General features: G+C 38.7%; 2 protein-coding genes across 3 annotated transcripts in view; one reads left to right on the top strand and one right to left on the bottom strand.

Annotated features, from left to right (window-relative positions):
* Positions 1-14: 14 nt before the first annotated feature.
* PIMREG (PICALM interacting mitotic regulator) lies at positions 15-7,098 on the top strand. The gene is made up of 5 exons (XM_064729013.1): positions 15-118; positions 1,105-1,424; positions 2,225-2,556; positions 3,315-3,410; positions 5,482-7,098. Exons 2-5 carry the CDS (start codon positions 1,134-1,136, stop codon positions 5,606-5,608), a joined length of 846 nt encoding a protein of 281 aa, XP_064585083.1. The 5' UTR covers positions 15-118; positions 1,105-1,133; the 3' UTR covers positions 5,609-7,098.
* A 218-nt stretch (positions 7,099-7,316) lies between these two features.
* Positions 7,317-18,428, bottom strand: part of PITPNM3 (PITPNM family member 3) — a 37,825-nt gene continuing 26,713 nt past the window's right edge. For both annotated transcript variants that reach the window (XM_064728986.1, XM_064728985.1), the window contains exons 14-19: positions 17,661-17,777; positions 16,377-16,525; positions 15,190-15,339; positions 14,178-14,361; positions 13,649-13,777; positions 7,317-13,263 (exon numbers count right to left, since the gene is read on the bottom strand). In XM_064728986.1, the coding sequence (XP_064585056.1) occupies positions 12,955-13,263; positions 13,649-13,777; positions 14,178-14,361; positions 15,190-15,339; positions 16,377-16,525; positions 17,661-17,777 (1,038 nt within the window). In that variant the 3' untranslated portion in view covers positions 7,317-12,954. The remainder of the gene's footprint in view (positions 13,264-13,648; positions 13,778-14,177; positions 14,362-15,189; positions 15,340-16,376; positions 16,526-17,660; positions 17,778-18,428) is intronic.

Below are 18,428 nucleotides of genomic sequence, written 5' to 3'. Positions count from 1 at the left end.
CCGGGGGCTCGGAGGGGGCGGCGCGGCGTTCAAACGCGGCGGCCGCGCACAGAAGAGCTGCTGTGGGGAGCTGGTGGCTCCGTCCCGATCCGGGTCCCGGTCCCGTGCGGCGCGCTGAGTGAGTACTGCCCCGAGCAGCTGCCAGAGAGGCCCAGTCGCGGCTCCCTTTGCCCGAGTCCGTCTCCTCCGGCCTTGGCGGCACTTTTCGCGCTTGTTGCTACTGTCCCAAGTAGGCGCAAAAACGGCATCGGCTGGTCCCGCCCAGTCCCGTTAGCCCGATGTGGCGGCGCGGCGGGGAGCACGGCCAGTACCTGCAGAGCAGAGTTCCTGCGGCGAGAGGGGCTCGGACGAGGCGTGGGCCCGGGTGTGTCCAGGGGCCCGGCCGGGGGCTACCCCAGAGCGCCGTGGCCTGCAGAAGAAAGAAGGCACCGCGCTGTCCTGTGCAATACCCGTTTAATAAACACATCATTGTAACCGCAGGACAGCAGCGGCGCTCTCTCTCATTTCAGTCGTATTTGTTGACTAGTGAAAATCAAGGATGGATATGTTTAAATTACCATATGTCATATAGATAACTATAGCATTTTAGCCCTTCTCACCAAAGTCTTCTGCTAGTAATAATCTTGTCTGTTTCACGATTTACGTATCCATAATCATAACTGGGACTGAAGCAGAAGCCTTCAGCTAGCAAGTACGGCAGGAGACAATAGCAGCTGTGTAGACCTGTCTCGCTGTGGAAGGTTGTTTTGATTAAAGAGAGCAAAAATTTGGGATGTCAGATCTTGATCTGAGACATAAACCAGAAATATGCACTCATACAGCATTCTACCTCTCATACTAGAGTTTTCCAGTGGAATTGCAATACAAGGCTTCTTGACGGACTTGAGCAAACCTAAATAGCCTTAAAAATCAACCCTGTTCTCTTTCAACCTGTTCTCTTTCAAAAATCAATCCTGCTCTCCAACTAAAAGTCTGCTCAGCTCTAGTTTTCTTGTTTTAGGCAAGTGTAACCGAATATATTCTGTAACAGTTTCCATTTCTCTTTTTTTACACTGCTTTGTACCTTGTTCTGCCTAAGCTTTGCTCTCATTTTCATTGTTTTAGAAATAAAGTTGACCAAGAGCTGGAACAAGATGGCATCTGTGCTCCAAAATGTCAAAGCAACAGTGGCGAGGAGAAAACATCGGCTCCTAGCTGACCTCAGTGAGGATGAGAGCCCTGTGCCTGACAAATTCAAGAGAAGGGCCTCTCTGAGTTCTCTCAATACCATTCGCATGTCTTTAAGGAAACGGGTACCATTAAAGCCAGTCGAGTTGAATTTTCATAAAACCCCAACTAGGGAAAGTCTGGAACCAAGGCAGAGGTGTCAAACTCTTCAGACTATTAAAAGAACAGCAAAATATGCTTTTGGAACAGTGTCCCAGGTACTTTGTCTTTGCAGTAGAACATAGATAGAGTTTAGTTTTTGCTTCAACTCCAGTACTAAGATTTCTGAATACTGTACTGAGTGCTCTATTCCAGAGAGTCCATTCCCACACACTTGCACACCTTAGTGTTTGTCTCATAGCTACTAACTTTTAAAATCTTTAATATCTTTTCCTAAAGTGTAGACAGGCAAATTATGGATCTGGCAGAACATGGAGGAAGGTGAAAACAGTTTATTTTGTTATAAGAGCTTTTTCCCTCTTGTATTTAATCATATATTGCAGCCTTTACACAGAGGAAATTGGGTAGAAATTGCCATAATTTGCAAAGAATGGTTACTGAGAAATGTGCAGCACTTTGGATTTTTTTTCTTGTATTTATTCTCCTGTACCCATACTATTTACTTGCATGTTCTTTATTATAGTTAATCTAAATTTAGACTGACAAAACCTGCCACGAGATAGCAGAGTAGCAGATTCGAGCTTGCACTTCCCTTTCTTGCAGACCTCAGATTTTTAAATGCATGCGTTCTGTGTTGTGGAGCCTGAATTTTTCCAGCATAAGAGCAGCAAGAGCTTTGTCCAATGCCTGCTCTGAAGTCCTTGATGAGTGCCAAAGGCTAGGGAAGCAAGAGACTCCCTATTCAAATGAGTACAGAAGTTGAGATGCATTCATGTTAGTTGAAACCTGATATGAGCATGGAAGCTAGTAATTCAGCCCAAATATTCCTAGCCTTCCTGGTTCCAAACTCATGGCTAATTGAGTTCATTTCGCCTAACATGTCTAATGCTTCTTTCAGAAAATACAAAAGTCTTGCCAAAGCCCAGTACGCTCAATGGTGACCTTTCCAGCTGAATCCATCAGCAGAAGCTGTGCAACCAGTTCTACCAAAAAAAGAACTGCTACACCTCAAACACCTTGCTATATGAGTGTTACTCCAGCAGCCAGTTCCAAAGGCACTCCAAAGTCCAGCAAAAGGGCCTTGCTTGGGCCAACAAAGGTGTCAGAACATAGAGAATGGATGGATATCTCATCCTGGCTTGGTAAAAATGCTCTCTCTCTCCGGAGATCCAGAAGAGCAGCAGCACTGAAGAGCCCTTATTCATCTCCTGCTCCTTCCAGCAGAAAGATGTAAGTCACATTTGTTTGTAAACTCTTTTTTGATTTTTTTTTTTTAATTTATTACACTGATTAGAGTATCTGATAAAGTGAAAGGCAAGGTATGAAGTTTTCTATCCTATTCCCCTGAAGCTGTGTGCTGCTTGAATAGTTAAGAAAGTAGTTCCAGCTCCCTTTATAGACTGAGCTGGAACTACTGTATAGCTCCCTGTACAGGGACTGAGCTATGCATAAAGCTGAAACATAAAAAGTAATTTTTTTTAGAGACATACCTGAGTTTTTTGCTGGTGCCTTTTGGGTAAAGGAAAATGCTCAGTATCTTACTCTGATTTAATTGTAACTTTTCCAAAGCTGCTGTTTGTATTCCAAAGATACCAGGAATGCCTCTGCTTATGCTGAGTTCTTTATAAAACGTAGAGAGATTCCTGCCTCAAAGAACAAACACAAATTAGATCAAGGGTTGGGAGCTAGGGAAATAATAATGTGCACACAGGTTTTTCTTTTGGTTGAAGTCACAAGAAAGGTTAAAGCTAGAAGTTGAATCCAAGCCTTGTGAACCTGAATCCTATGTCTCAGTTGGAAGATAGCTGTTCGGGGGATGAATGGAGACGTGAAGCAGTTGGCCAATGGAATTAAGAGTATAATTTCCACAGCCCTAAACTTCTCTGGGTAAAGTCTAGAGGTAACAAGAGTGGTACTTCTGGGATGAAGGCTTGAGTACTGTCACCTAGTCAGCCTGTCCTGTGTAGCAATGACCATTCTGTTTGCAGAGAGTTTAACTGTGAGCTGGAACTGGTCTCCTCAAGGATTTGCCAGTTGAAGCATATCTCCCAAGCATTTGATGATGCCATTGTGAAAGAGGAGAGGTAAATACTGCTAAGTGTCCCTCAACTTTACCTGCCACCAGAACATAGCCAATTGCAGGCCAAGTAGTCCCTGTAACTCAGGATTAGGAATAGTTGCAGAAGTTTTTCAAGTGTAATGTAGTACATCTGTTTTTTCTTAAAGATACCTGGGAAGTTTAAATCTGCAGTTGGATTTGCAGCTTCTAAAACCTGCCAAATGCTTTACTTGTCTTCAGTTTCCTTGTTGTGGAAGTCAGATTTTTATCAGGAGCCTACCTTGGACCTTGTGTGAGAACAATCCCTCCCTGACTCTTGTCTAAAAAAGGTGCCAATCCAGACTGGGGGAGGAGGTGGGAAAATTCCAGTGTACTAGCACAGTCACTGATGTCTGCACATCCATTAAAAAACCCTTTTATTAGGTAGCATTATGTTAACAAACAGTCCATGGTACCCAAATGAAGAAGCCTCTTATAAAACACCTTTGTTAATCCACAAGGTGGTAGGCTGCTGTATTTGTGAAGGTTATGTCATTCTGAATTAGACATATTAAGAAAATAAAAATTAAAGGTCAGAAATCTTGTCATAGGGTGATTCCCTAAACTTCTTCCTCTCTTAGACCATGTAAAGTATTCAATAACTAAATGTCAAGCACCTCAAATTTTCTAAAGAGAGTTTAGCATCAAATACTTTACTTACAAAGAGGTAAGGGTTTAACATCCCAGATAATTGCAAAAATTTGTATCAATGGGACCATGTCTAGATAACTATAGATTAAAATTTGTATCAAGTTAATTTTATCATACCCATTGAAGGTTCACTAAATCTCACTCCTAATATTCTCCCATCTGCTAGTGATGTGACAGTTTCTCTCATTCGTAACTGAAGATAGTAGCAACCAGGTAAAGTAGTTGTTCACCTGGGCTATGCCTGCATGCATCTGTGGGGAGAAAACCTGCTGTTTATAGAGAGAAAGGCTTATTATCTCATGCTTCTTTAAGGCAGTATTATGTAGAACCACAGGGTTCTTCCTTCATATTCACTGTGGCCATCTCTGCTACAGCAGATCATTGTGCAGTTGTAAAACTTCACCTCTAAATTATGGATTAGTGAGTCCTCATGCGTTCACAATGAACCCCCTATGCAAACATCAGCTTTTCTCACTCCAGATCAAAAATGACTAGTACTAATCTTTTTGTTACTCAGGATCAGTTCTGACTGGTTACTAATGATCACAAAGCATGACAGAACCAACCGTTATCCTGAGCTGTCTGATTTTACAGCCTTTCTTTTCCATCCCTCAAATTTTCATAGTAGTTTAGTCTGTGCTATCACAATTAACAGCAGCTCATAATTGTATTGGTGGCATTTTTAAACACAGCAATTGTACCCAAGTGGATGTGACATAAATATTTCCACACATTATGTTGGAATTGTTCTTTTTGTTAGAGGGAAAGGTACATCCTGAATACTATGTCCCGTTTTAGCAACAAAGACAGGTGCAAGACACTTCATTGAACTTTTCAAGAAAAATGAGAGCAGTTTCAAATGCTGGACTGACAGTTTCAACACTCATCAGAAGTGCTTCTGCAATACAGTACTCCTGCATGTGTAGATGCATACACTGTGCTCTGTTACTGCCTAGTTGCCTACTGGAATAATTGTGAAATGAACTTTTTTTGGAGGTGCCTTTAGCCTTGCATGAGACTTTCTCTTCTGGTATCCAATTGCCATGAGTTTTAATGTTAGTGCTTCATTTTCATTTTTTTAATGATGAAGCAAGTCTTGATCCCAAATGATTGTTTCCAATTCAAAGTATTGTTCTAATGTTTTGCATTGTAATGAATTAGATTATATCACAAGAAATACTCCTGTTGCTAGTTAAAATATCACAGTACTTCATTTGTGTACTTGCCATTTACATTCACTGAAGATAACAAAATACTTTCTTGCTAGTGTTTAGAACAGTTACACAGTAAAAGTGTACCAGACCTCTTCCTTTCTCCCGTCTGTTTTCCAGCAATATGTGAGATAACCAGTTTATTAACTCTACTGACTTCATGCTGCTAATGGTAGTCCTGTTGTTCTTCTGCAGGCAACAAGCAATATCAAACTACTACTATCTAATGGCACGAAACTCACAGTCTGTACATCGATCCCTGAAACCATCTCAAGCTATCAGAAGGCAAGCAAAGAAACTCCATCAAACACTTGGTACCTAGACAGAGATGGCTGTAACTATTTTTTCATGTTTCCAAGTTTATGAGCACATATAAGGAAGGGGTAGGGAGAGGTCTGAATAGCACCTGAAAGGCTGCACTCTATACACTTAATTGAGCCATTACACATTTTTTTATGAAACAGCTCAGGACTTTCCTTGCTTTCTCTTTTCAAGTAAAGAGAGAAGCAAAACAGTACCAACCACAGTGTATTATCCCTGCTGAGATGAGGGAACTGTCTTGAAACTGTATTTCGTGAGGCAGTAAGTACTTAGAAAATGATGCTGAACTGGCCAGTAAGAATGGCCAAAGCAAGGGCTTATGACAGACTTATGAGGGGTAATCCTAGGTAAGAGTAGTGCTTAAATTGGTATCTAGTAGCCATGAGATTCAGCACAAATACTTTCCATGTGAAAAAGATTGGTCTATTATTTTGAAAGCCTAACTCGTTGGGGTTTTTTTTGGTTACTAGCAAACTAAAGTTATTAATCATATTAGCTGGAAGTTAACAAAACAGTAGTGGCTTCTTTGAGTTCTAAGCAAAACTGCCATTCCAAAGCAACAGGATTCTGTGGAGTCACTCATGCCACAAGAACAGAGCCATTTTAGGACTCTTACTTTATGGCCTTAAGGATTAGCCATCTAATCCTATCTTAGGTAGTTTGGCTCCAGACAAATCAGATCAACTTTGTAATTTCTTACTGATGCTTTAGATAGCATCTTGGCAGTTGAGTTAAACATTGATTTTGTGCTGCATCTGTCTTTTAGTTATATACAGAAATTAATGTAACATGTTGTAACTACTCTGATTAGTTAATATCACAGTGGAAGTATTTTGATTATGTATACTTAGCATTTGATACCTGTATTTTGCTTCTAATTACTTTTAAAAAAATTAACATTCATTTGACAAGCCTTTTTTGGTCTGTCATTCAGTATAACAAAGTTTAGTCTTTCACATGAAAGCAAAGATTTGTCAAGGTTTTAGAATTCAACAGCAGGGCTGTTTTCCATGGTAAGCTTTGTGCAGGCTTCTCCAATTATGTTCACTCTAAAATGAACTTTCAAACAAAAGACTGATTTGGGAAACTTTGCTCTACTTGGTAATTTTTAAAATGTTCATGTGACCTAGTAGTTCCAGTGTTACTAAAATTTTAATGGTATCAGGTATAAATATGAAAAGCATTCAATTACAATTTATGTATAAGTATTGATTTTTAAACTTGCTCCAAATTTTTCTTTTTTTCTTTTCAAATGAACCCATTTTAAAACATTTGAACAGTTAATGAGGCCTCGAAATATGAAAGCAACCCTTCCAACCTGAAGACTTCTAGACTTTCAGATAACTGAGAATTTTAGCTTGTGTTATTTCTTGACCTAGTGTTTGTGTGTGTTTTGTGGGTTTTTAAACAACTTTTCTATATGGAAGTATAAGTATAGTATCTCTAAGTTGTCCTTTGTATGTCCTGAAACTACTTCTATAAAGCTTTCACAAATATGTTGTCTCATTAGTGAAATGCTTTTTTCTATGACTTTTGAAAAGGAAGGAGAGTTGGAGATTTTTGAAAAGTTGACCTCCAGTCTAAGTATTATTTCAGACAGATCAACCAGCTTCTATTTATAATGTTTCCACCAGCTACTTGGACACATACAATCATGATCCAATATTTCTCAAATTACTGGTAAGAAAAATCAGTGACACTGTTTGTTTAAAGGCAAGAAGGTTTTATTTAAGTGGCTAATCTGTTTTAAGATTTTAAAAACCAGCTCACATCAAAATCTATAGCAGTTGTAGAAATCTTACTCCTTATTTCATATTAAGAAAATCGTTTTTTTACATTTTTGAATCTTTACAAGGCAGCCATAAGAAATATAAACATTTGTCACCAGATAGAACCTTCTCACTGACAGTATTTAAAAGTATGCACTTAATAAAACTATGGACTGAAAGAACACCTACAATTTCAAGTTTCCTTGAGTGAATTCAGTTGTAAGGGGACTGCCCCTTTTCACCCCAACAAATAGAAAAACAAGTTATGCATAAAACTTGGGGTTCTGTGAGAGAACTGCCATTCTGGGCTGTATACCAGTCATCCAGGTATAACACTACCTTTCAAACTCGCTATCTGTAAATCATGTTTCAGTGTTGCGATCTCTAATATTCCATCTCCCACCATGTCACAGTAAACCTGCCTCTCTCTTTTCCCCCTCCTATGTTCTATACATCTGTACAAATGACAAATGAACTGTAAAATTTATCTCCCCCAACCCCCTAAAATTCTATTCCGTTTCAAGGATAGCTTATTAAGATTAATACAAGTAGTGGGTAAACGGTAATAATCTCTATTTGGGCTTGACCTAAAATGAGTGAAAAAGTCAACACATGACTTCAATTCCAGTATCCATGCACATGATTCTAGCTGTTCCAGGTCTTATTTCTGAAAAACAGATATTTTCATCTAGAAAAATGTGTTATTACTTCCATTTTTATGGAAGTTCTGAATTTAGGCTTATCTATAGGAACATACTGTTACCTTGAGTGACTAAACATAATGGAAGTCTTAATTACTTTCAAAAACCCACAATTTCTGCTTAAGCTTTGAACACAGACCATGAGGAATCACTGCTCTTAGAGAAGGTAGGCTGGAAGGTTTTGTGTGTGTATAGGAATTCTATCCTGTACCAGCTCCAGATGAGGATGAAAGTGCCACTTTCTCCCCTGCATGCCTGACATGAACAATTCAATGCAGAAATCTTGAATTCAGATGCCACAAGTCAATCTCTAATCAGAAAAATCATGAAATTGTGGTGCATAATCCTCATCTCTCCATTATCAAGCCAATGAGTTTACTAAAAAGATACCCATGCTCCAATCAGCTAGTCCTATGATGATGTACTCACCTTTCTGCAGCCTAGATGGCAACAGGGAAAAAAAAACTGAGGAAAATCCTACTTGTTCAGTAACAACTGTTGGACCTACAAATTTTAAAACAAAATACCTACTAGTTTCAGGTATTGTTTTAAATCCTTATTAAAAAAGCTTTTAGCAAGTTTAAAACAGAAATGGTATAGAAAGAAGGGAAAAAGTTTTCTCTTTCTAAATTTATTCCATAAATTATACTACAGATTCTATGATGATACTATAGATCTAAGTATTGAGGATTTGTTAAATACACGCATTAGTAGTGTCCTGGCTAAAGAAAGACTGCAATGTATAAACAGGACAACTTGTTTACTACTAATGGTAAACAAAGGCTATTTTGCAGAATACTGGGGCTTCTGAGAAAAATGTCTTTGTCCTGCATAAACCAGGGAGTGTAATTTTTTCCCCTCTAGTTTACTGATAATTCCACTTCTACATAACCAGCGAAAGTTTTAGCTGTTTGGAAGTGACTTCCCTAGGTACTAGAGGAAAAAGTGAAGTAATCTGTATAAATTAAGACTAGTTTAATGTAAACAAATAAAAATGACAGCTCTCATGAACCCCAATAAATAAGAATTACCAGTACTTTGTCATTTTTACACCTAATAGAATTTTATGCTGAATAGATACAAACCATGCCACAAAACTAAACAGGAATACTTTGGTCAAGCAAAAATCTATACCAAGAGCACTAATGTACGCAAACAAAAATGTTATTCAAAATAAGCAGATTTGGATTAACATCACTATTCAATTCTGCAATCAATACAATGATATCATGTTCCAAACCTACCTAGCTAGACAACAAAATTGAACAGACAGCCACTGTTGCTGTGTTTGAGTTGGTTTTGTTCTTTTTTTTTTGTAATGTGTATTGGTTACAAATTTGCTGTGAAAGCAGAACCAAAACTAGTGTCTTCCAGCAGCTATACACACATACACACAGACAAAACGAAAACACCACAGTTGTGAAGGTGTGTTTTCACAATATCTGAAATAACTCTACCACTGCTATTAATCACAGCCATTTTTTACAGTAATTTAAAAAGGATCCGTATCAACAGGACAAAGAAGTAAATGCTTCCAACTGTGGCAGACTTGTACTGTACCCTTAGCACCCACTGGACTAAAAATTTTGTGTTTTACAATTTCATTTATGCTTCCTCCATGCAGCACACTAAAAAGAATGTGCTTTTCTGTTACACACTGGAGGCACTAAACAAAAGATGGTGCTGAAACAACTGATGAATGTAATGTATATTCTTTGGGCACACCCACCTGACTTCACTGTCCCTTTCCCTTCTGTATATGCTAAAACACTTTCATAGTCTATGTAGTTTACGTGCTGACTGCACAGAAACTGCAGCAATGAGGACTTGCAATCAAGAATAAGATGACTGTAGGATCAAACTTACCCTCAGCGAATAGCTTCCTAGGGGACTGATCTTCCATGAAAACACAAGTAGGACTGAAATCCAATTGCAAGCTGAATGCCTGTGAATGACTGGATGCAGTTCCATGTGGACAAAGTGTGTAACTAAGAAGCCTGTGTCACTATTTTGCCAAAGTGCACAGCTGGAGTGTGGGATAACAAGATAAACCATTCTAGCCATGAGCAATCAGCAGTGCTGGAATTATGGAAATGCCATATAAGCTCTCATACATTGTATGAAAAAGTTAGGGAGAGTATTTTCAGCTTGATTTTAATACCATGTGTAGAAACTTTGAAATTGTTACCACACTAAATCATATACACACATGCACGCGCACACACTTGTTTTACTGCTATTAGCTCCTAATATTCTTAAGGGAAGCCAGCACAGTGACTACTGTAAAGGTGACCCAGCTATTAATAGAAACACACAAAATCAGAGTCTTGATGTAAATGTAAAATGACATTATGTCTCCAAGAGTAAAAGACAGCCCTTTATAACCTAAGAGATTTTTCTAACCTTGTACTTAGACACTATTTCCTTCAATACAGTCACAGAATTACACACAGATCCCTCTTTTGAAAGGCAGTAGACCTTTCTACTACAGCAACTGAAAACAAAAAAATAGGTTTTCAAGTCTCTTGGGTGATAGAGGTAGATGGCTAAAACAACAGTAGCTTTGAACAGGAATAGCGATTACAGTCAGGAGACATGCTAAACAACGTGCAATGATTAAAAAGAACTTTTTGATCAGTCAATATTTTAGACCCCTCATCAAACTAAACATTTTCCTATTAAGTTCCTCTCACAAGCCTTGTAATTCCATGCCCATTTAAAACTAACAAGCAGGACTGTGCTAACAGTAAATTCACTAGAAGGAGATGGAGGCTGGTGCACCTGTGCAACCTCTTCATGGTGCAAAGCAGAGAAGAAATGGACTATGCGACTAGAATTAATACAGTGAGACAGTGTGCAGTGAGACAGAACATTGAATAATTTCTCCAACTTCATGGGTTCAAGAACTATGATACTACTGGGAAAGCATTTGTAAATGTAAAGTGTTTCAATGCAGTTTGCAAGCTATCTTTCATTTAGCTTCTGTAGCAACAGAGCACAAACCCTAGCCCCTTGTAACGTATTTACCTGTTCCCAAAGAGTGTTTGCTACCAAACATTTTACATCTTTCCTTAATCTTTAGCAGAGATTACCCCTTCCCTTAATGGAAGCAATAGGAAAAAAAACCAACAAAACAACCAACTACTGATGTGCGAGAGATATTTCAGGAAGTTTGAAATAGGTAACTGACAATCTTGCCAAGTAATGTCTGAAAATATAAATCAAACATCTCCACTTACAACCTATTTTGCTGCCTCTTAAGGCAAAAGCTACTCTCTTACAGCATTCCAAAAGTCCACTGAAACTTCATGGTTAACAGAAAGTACAGACTTACTTTACTTCTGCACTGTCTCTAAAGTTTTCCATTGCATTTATTGTTTTACATGTTAACTTTTAAAATCATTAACTGACTTGGTGAGAGACTCTGTCGGGTCTAGCAAAACCTGAAAGGGGGATGGAGAGGCATCACACCCTCTCTACCCCAATTCCCTGAAATAAAAAACAAACAACAAACCTGAAAAAGGAATGTTCTTTTGACTTCAAGCTTTCTCAGTGTCAATAGTATGTTTTTAACTCTAAAAAAACAGGGGGTTTATGTGCACTTGTAACTTCATTGCAGGTTTAAAACATGCGTCAGTTCAGTCATTAAAATTCTCTTGATGAATTTCCATGGAAGTATCTGCATGAAGAATCTGCAAACTGCTACTGTGTTAAAGTAACTATAACGCTCTAGAAATATTACTACTTACGGAAAACATCACACATTTTACTTCTAGTAAGTCCATTGAGAGATCAGAGAGAAATTTAAATCAGCAGAGAAATGTCTGTGTGGCACCTGTATTTTTACACGTTCACTCTTTGAAGCTCAAATGCTATAATTCTGAATGCTACAGATTGTCTTAATGCAGAAGTTGCTGTGAAGCATGAGAAGGTAAACAATTTATCAATTTACTTAATTAGGTTTTTTCCCCTCCAGTGTAAATATTCTAGTTTGAATAATTAAAAAGCAATTGCTCTGAAGTTTGCAGATCCCTTAGTGAAACGGTTCCTTTTAGCTTGCCCTCTTAGGATCTGACTCTCAGACTGAGATCATCAGAGCCATCTTCTTTGGAGTAGTCCACACATTTTTGCACAGTCATCAAGTTCCACAAACAATGTGATCTTTGTACAGTTGCACACTACTTTGGTTACAACAACACTAACTGTGTTTAAACTGTGGCTGACATATTTATTTTTAACATGAAGTTTTTATGTTTGGTTCACAAGTGAAGTTCTCGCACTTATTTGTCCAGTGCCTCACACAAATGAGAGTGCCCATGTTGGAATCTGTTGACCAACACTGTAGGCTGAAAGGAAACCTTGGGTTTAAGGCACCCAGAAAGCATCTTGTAGAAGTCCTAACCACCTGTTATTGTAGCTTCCGCTGCTGCTTCCCTTTTATCACTTTTATTGAAAAGTGAAGTGGAAACAGACATGACTACTTAATGTTTAAAGTGTAAACCTCCTCTGTAACCTACAGGACCTACCCTTGATGCTAGTTTGGGTGCAGCTAATTAGCTGATACCACAATCCTTCTGAGTAAAATCAGTATCTTTTCCTCTTACTGCACATATTATATTTGTTCCCAAAAATAACCTGTTGCTATGATGATAAACTTGTGATAGTTTTAGATTGTTTTAAACTTCCCCAATACACATGATAAGAGGAAGAGACTGGAAGTGCCCCAGTTGGTGTAAGAAGGCAGATTTCAGAACAGGGAAGACTCCAAGGTACAAATTCCTGTCCACTTCTCTTAATTTGGAGCTGCCTAAATACTACCTTTCAGGCATGCCCACAAGTTTTATGGGGTGCATCCAAAATCTACAGTCCCAGTCCTCCTAGGGAATAGATTCAAATTTGTGAACTCCACCTCGAACCCAAGCAATGGAAGGAAAATGCCTCTCATGATCTTTGTCTGATTCAGGCTGGCTCTGAGCACGCTCTGGCTTGGGGTTTAAGGAAGGTGGGTCAGGTTGCTGCACGGACATAGTCCTGCGGAGGTGGTTTCTCTTGCGCAAAAACTCAGGCTGCGAGTGGAGGCCAAAGCTGCCTTTTCTCAAGATCATCCGAGAGTTGTTCTTTTTGGGTCGTGAATGGAGACTGAACTCCAGCGAGGCCAAGTGGGCTGCATAACCTTCACTGAGGAACTGAAATAGGAAGAAAAGACGGGAATGACAAATTACTGCTGCCTTGACCAATGAGTGCTATGAGGTACCAAGTTTTGATCACTGGCATCCCAGTCAGACACCTATAAAATACTAATACTTCTCTCCCCTCAATTTTTTTTTAAAGTGACCGATTTCATTTTGTCATTCAGAAATATGCAATGCATGCACTTGTAGATACAACCTGCAACCACTTGATTCTCTTTACTATTCACCCTTCCAGAAAATGCCTCATTTATAATCCAAACTGCCTGTCTTTGAAATACTGTTGCTGCTTTGTGTATTTGTAAGTTTGCACATGCATTCACTTGCATGCATTGCCTCGCCTTCCCTAGGACTTCCTGACTGAATGGCAAGAGTTACTTACTTGGCACTGTGCCTGGTATTTCTTTGTGGATCTTCCAACTATGTAGATCTGGGATGGCGACAGAGCCAAGACACTGTACACAGAAATATCCTTCATGGAACCGTATGCGGCACAGATTTTGATGTGGCACTGAAACAAACATTACTTCCAAAGTGAACACACTTATTGAACACCATGCAGCTACAAAGCTGGTGCCTGATTTTACAGTAAAGCAGCATATGAGTTTCCTGTTAACAATTTCAATTTGCAAACCACAGAAAGCTAAATCAATCTGCCTGCATGTGAGCAAGAACTACAGCTATGTGCACAGGAAAGGACAAACAGTTCATTTGCTGATTTGTCATGATTGGAGGTCCCTTTGGATGTTTTATAAGCTTTCCTTACTCTTTTAAAAGTGAGAAAAGAAGTGAGGAGTGGCAAAAAGACTTTGTGACGTTCAGTAAGACTTACTGTTCAGAAAGAAGGGAGATCTCTACTGAATTGCATTCCCTGAAAAGAGGTTTTAAGGCTACAAATAGGTTTCTAGTACCTCTTGCATGAGATTCCGGAGAAAAATGGTCTTTTGTCGCAGTGGGTCATGAACGAGTCCATCTGAGAAGAAGATCATCCCTTGTGGGAAATTGTGTTGGGACAACCAGGAAACTACACGCTGTTTCTGCATATCTGGACGGCCGGTGATATATATAATCAGATATCCCAGGTCCTGCCAATGCCTGTCAGAAGAAGCAGTTAAATTATATAAGTGCAGAAAGAGCAACAGTGCTCACAGGTCAGGTCAGCATCTTTTCTCAGACCAGTTAGAAGTCATATGAAATCCTTCAACAAGTGGACAGCAGCATGCCTAAGTCTCTGCTCCAATCCAGAAACTAAGTAATAATGTCTACACCCTGGGGGAGATGGAGGAAAGCAAGAGACATTCTTATACACAATATTATCTAAAATGTTAAGAGCCATTCAAAAATATACTTAGAATAAACCGTGCAACACATCAGGTACTGCTACTTTTGAAATCTTTAATGAGATTTCCTGCCATTTCAGCTGTAAGGAATGGAAACCCTTGAAAACTGACATTTTACATTCTGATGCAAGTTCCAAAATGAGAATTGCCTTTTCCCATCCAGTGCAACATTAACAGACCTGCAAGAATGAATTAAAAGGCCTTTTCATTTTTCCTCCAAAAAACATTCTTGCATTCATGGCACCTGATATTTTTTAAGTACAAATATGTCCTTATTTGAAATTAGTGAAACACAAAATACACATGGAATCATTATTAACTCACTGCACACACTTCAAGATCATATTTCCAAGAGGCAAATTTTTGTCTTTAGGCAATTTAAACTACAAATTTCAATGTAATCCACAGCATTCTAATATTTCTCTGAAATTCAGGCAGATATGCTTGCAAGAAAATATAGAAATGTATCTGCAGAGAATCTTGGCCCTTAGAAAATTGCTGTCTGTTTAGTATAACAACCCTTTTCCTTTCTACTGTGTTCAAGCAGAAAGTCGGAGATTTGAAGCGTTCAAACCTCATTTACCTGACAACATCAACGGCCCCCGCTCGGACTTTGGGGTCACTTCCCATAATTGAAACGCTTGCTGCAAAGGAGCCATCAATGCTGAACACAACACATTCCATTCCTCGGGGCAGTACAGTCAGGTAACTTGCTGCACTGCTCTGGTCCCCTCTGCAGAGTCAAAGCAATAAATTAATTTAAAAAGCAAAATGTCAGAATGTATTTTCTGCATGTTCTAGTTAAGATTTGAAATTAGATCTTTCTAGACCTACAGCTTTAAAAATCACTGTCAAAAATGGCTTCTGATTTCAGTCTTATGTGGGACAATCAAAACTCACACTTTTAGGAAATAGTTTTTCAAAGAGAAATTTGGAAGCTCATCTTAATAAGAAATCACATGCGTACAAGTAACCAAAAGAATTAGAAAAAAAACCCCGCAAAACACCTTGAAGTACTCTAATTACTACTCAGACTTTCTCCATAAGCTTAACAATTCGTAATATGGACATTAGCCACCCTCTATTCTTGCAAATATCTCCCCTTGCAATGGGAATGCCAGTTGAGAAAAGTAAAAAACAAAAAACAAAAGCAGCAAGCAAACAAACAAACAAAAACAAACAAACAACCAAAAAAAAAAAAGCAGGCATACATGACTCTTGTCATGGAAACACATGTGAAAACCATTTCCTTATGATGTATTTTCCCCAAGAGAACTGGATGTTAAAAAATGGGTAAATGACAAGGAAATCCAAAGCTCTTCTCATCCCACCACCTCATGTTCCCTAAAACCTGTAATCTAAAGACCACGTTCATATGTGGTGATGAAGATTCCTACAAATATGTGCTCACAGCGTAATGAAAAGAGGACATTAATTTTTTTTCCTCTTTGAAACTTACTCCTGCACTCTAAATCTTCATTTTTGAATATAATTTTATTTGTGTTTCAGTAACTATTTTCTTGAATTGATTGCCTTTTATATTTAACTGAGGTAAAACATTTTCTCCTTTTCAAGTTGCACTACATGGGATTGTAAGTTGACTTTGGACTTCGTAACTGGTGGATAACAACACATTCTATTTCAGCTAAATTCTCCTCATTGATTTAATCTCCCAACCAGGAGATTCAAATGATGTTTTTACTCAGTTTTGAAGTTCCTTCCTGATCACTACAACACATCACAGCTTTAGCTCCAGCTTGGAGTTATTACCTGACCACCATTTTGATGGGATACACACCAACTCTCAGTCTCTTCTGTTCAGGAATATTGTAGGATATTCGTCCACTGCTGTTGGATATCTCTGTGTCAAAATACACCCACCTACCCGAAGATGGCTCAGTCATTATGAAGATATCCACCTGCAAAACCAATGAAACAGTAATCTAGTGTGACAGCCAACAAAACACCCCCAATGTGCAAGGCCTGCCAAGCCTCGATAATATTAGTATCTCCAGCCATGTCTGGTAGTAAAAACTTTCAAGGAAGTTTGAAGGAACTTCAGTTAAGAACTTCAAAGAGAGTCCTCTCAATAAGCAAATGCTTTCTAACATACAAGAGTTTATTGTCTTCATAATTTAAAGCCCTGATCTTAGCACTGCACATGCCAAACATAGAGGTCAGAAATTTGGGAAGAGCCATAAACTAGGAAAAAATAAATTTTGTCTTGCATAGCTATATTACCTTTTCGCACACTAAAACTACAAGAAAACCTCCTGCATCTGGTTCTTGAGACAAAATCTTTCTCGTATTATAATCTTGCCTACAACCAAAACAGTTCAAATTATCAAAAGATTTAATCAATATGGTTATCTTCAACCAAAATATTTAATCAAAATTAACATAAACTATATTAAATACTTTGCTAGACCTGAAACAAGCCAAGTGAAGCCTACACGCTTCAGTTTTGCCCTCAGCTCAGCAGCATTGCTCTCTTAGTTTGCTCAGAAACTCCTACAATCTCAGTGAATATGAAAAAATGTGTTCACTTGATGCTTGGCTTTATTAGCTGTAAGCCTGGCTTCTGCAGGCAGCTTTAGGAATGACTGTTTCAATTGTGTCACATCACTATAATTCCTGAAACTAATCTTTACTTACCCATGTGTAAGATACAGCAGCCACCTAGCTTCTAGAATGCCTATTCTTTTATCTAGTTGTTTTACCTGGATAGGATGATATGTGGTTTTCTTTTACTGCTTTGTCAACTACTATAAAATTCTTTTTCCTTCTTCCTCGGAAAGTTAATTGTCTCCAGTAGATGGTACAGCTGGCACTGCACAGCACACTCACCACCAACCAAAGGAGATACCCATAATCAGAGAGCTCAGAAACAGGTCAGCCATCAGGAAAGCCCACTTTATAGCATATTTCTGCCTAAGTAGTAGGTGGCTAGTGACATTTCCCCTCACTGTAAGGCTCTCTCTGACACCGTACATGTGTGCTACATTCAACAACTGTTTCAAGTAAAACGAAGAAAATGGATTACTCAGACTTTACCTTTTCACCTGTTAAAGCCACCATGTCCAGAGGTCCATACATAAAGCGCCCAACCAGTACCTGAGGACCATCTTCTGCTGCAATGACATCATTAGCTCGGTGATTAGCAGTCACATTCTGAGATAAGAACAGAAGATGAGAAGGGTATAGTTCATTTTTGTCACAAGGCTGCTGTCTCTTTTTTGTTATGAACAGTGACACAGAAACACAGTCCTGGGCAGTATGTCTGAGGTACATGAAGTGCACTGCATTCCCATTTCAGCTGGAGCCTGATTTCCACTTATGGTGGGTTCCTGAATAGACTTTCTAGAGAGAGTACTCAAAATGACCAAACAAGAGAGAACATTGAGGGAAAGCCAATTCTTTTTCACTTCAAGTGGGGCCACAGAGCCACATCACTATGCGCAGGGCACATGCATTTTAATTGACATTATTAATTGACTTAGCATCTGAAGAAAGTAGGAAATATTTTTGCTTGGCTTATGGATTTGTCTAGCATAAAAAAAAGCTCTTTGCATAATGGAAACTTAGGGCCTGTCTGTTATTCAAAGAAAGAAATATAAAAATTAAAGAATAAATATTAAAGAAAGAAAGAAATACTTTCTCCCAACATGAAGTGATAAACCAAGATGAAATTGCTTATATTCCCTAACCATTGATCTGCCTGCCTCTGGATTAAGTTATCAGTTTTCAGCTCTTTAGTGATATTCAGTTATGTAAGCTCTTACTTGGGGAGATCAAACTCCATTTAAATTTCTGTCAAACCCA

The sequence above is a fragment of the Zonotrichia leucophrys genome, chromosome 19 (assembly GCF_028769735.1).
Source record: "Zonotrichia leucophrys gambelii isolate GWCS_2022_RI chromosome 19, RI_Zleu_2.0, whole genome shotgun sequence".
Lineage (NCBI taxonomy): Eukaryota > Metazoa > Chordata > Aves > Passeriformes > Passerellidae > Zonotrichia > Zonotrichia leucophrys.
This window is presented reverse-complemented; position numbering and strand designations above follow the sequence as displayed.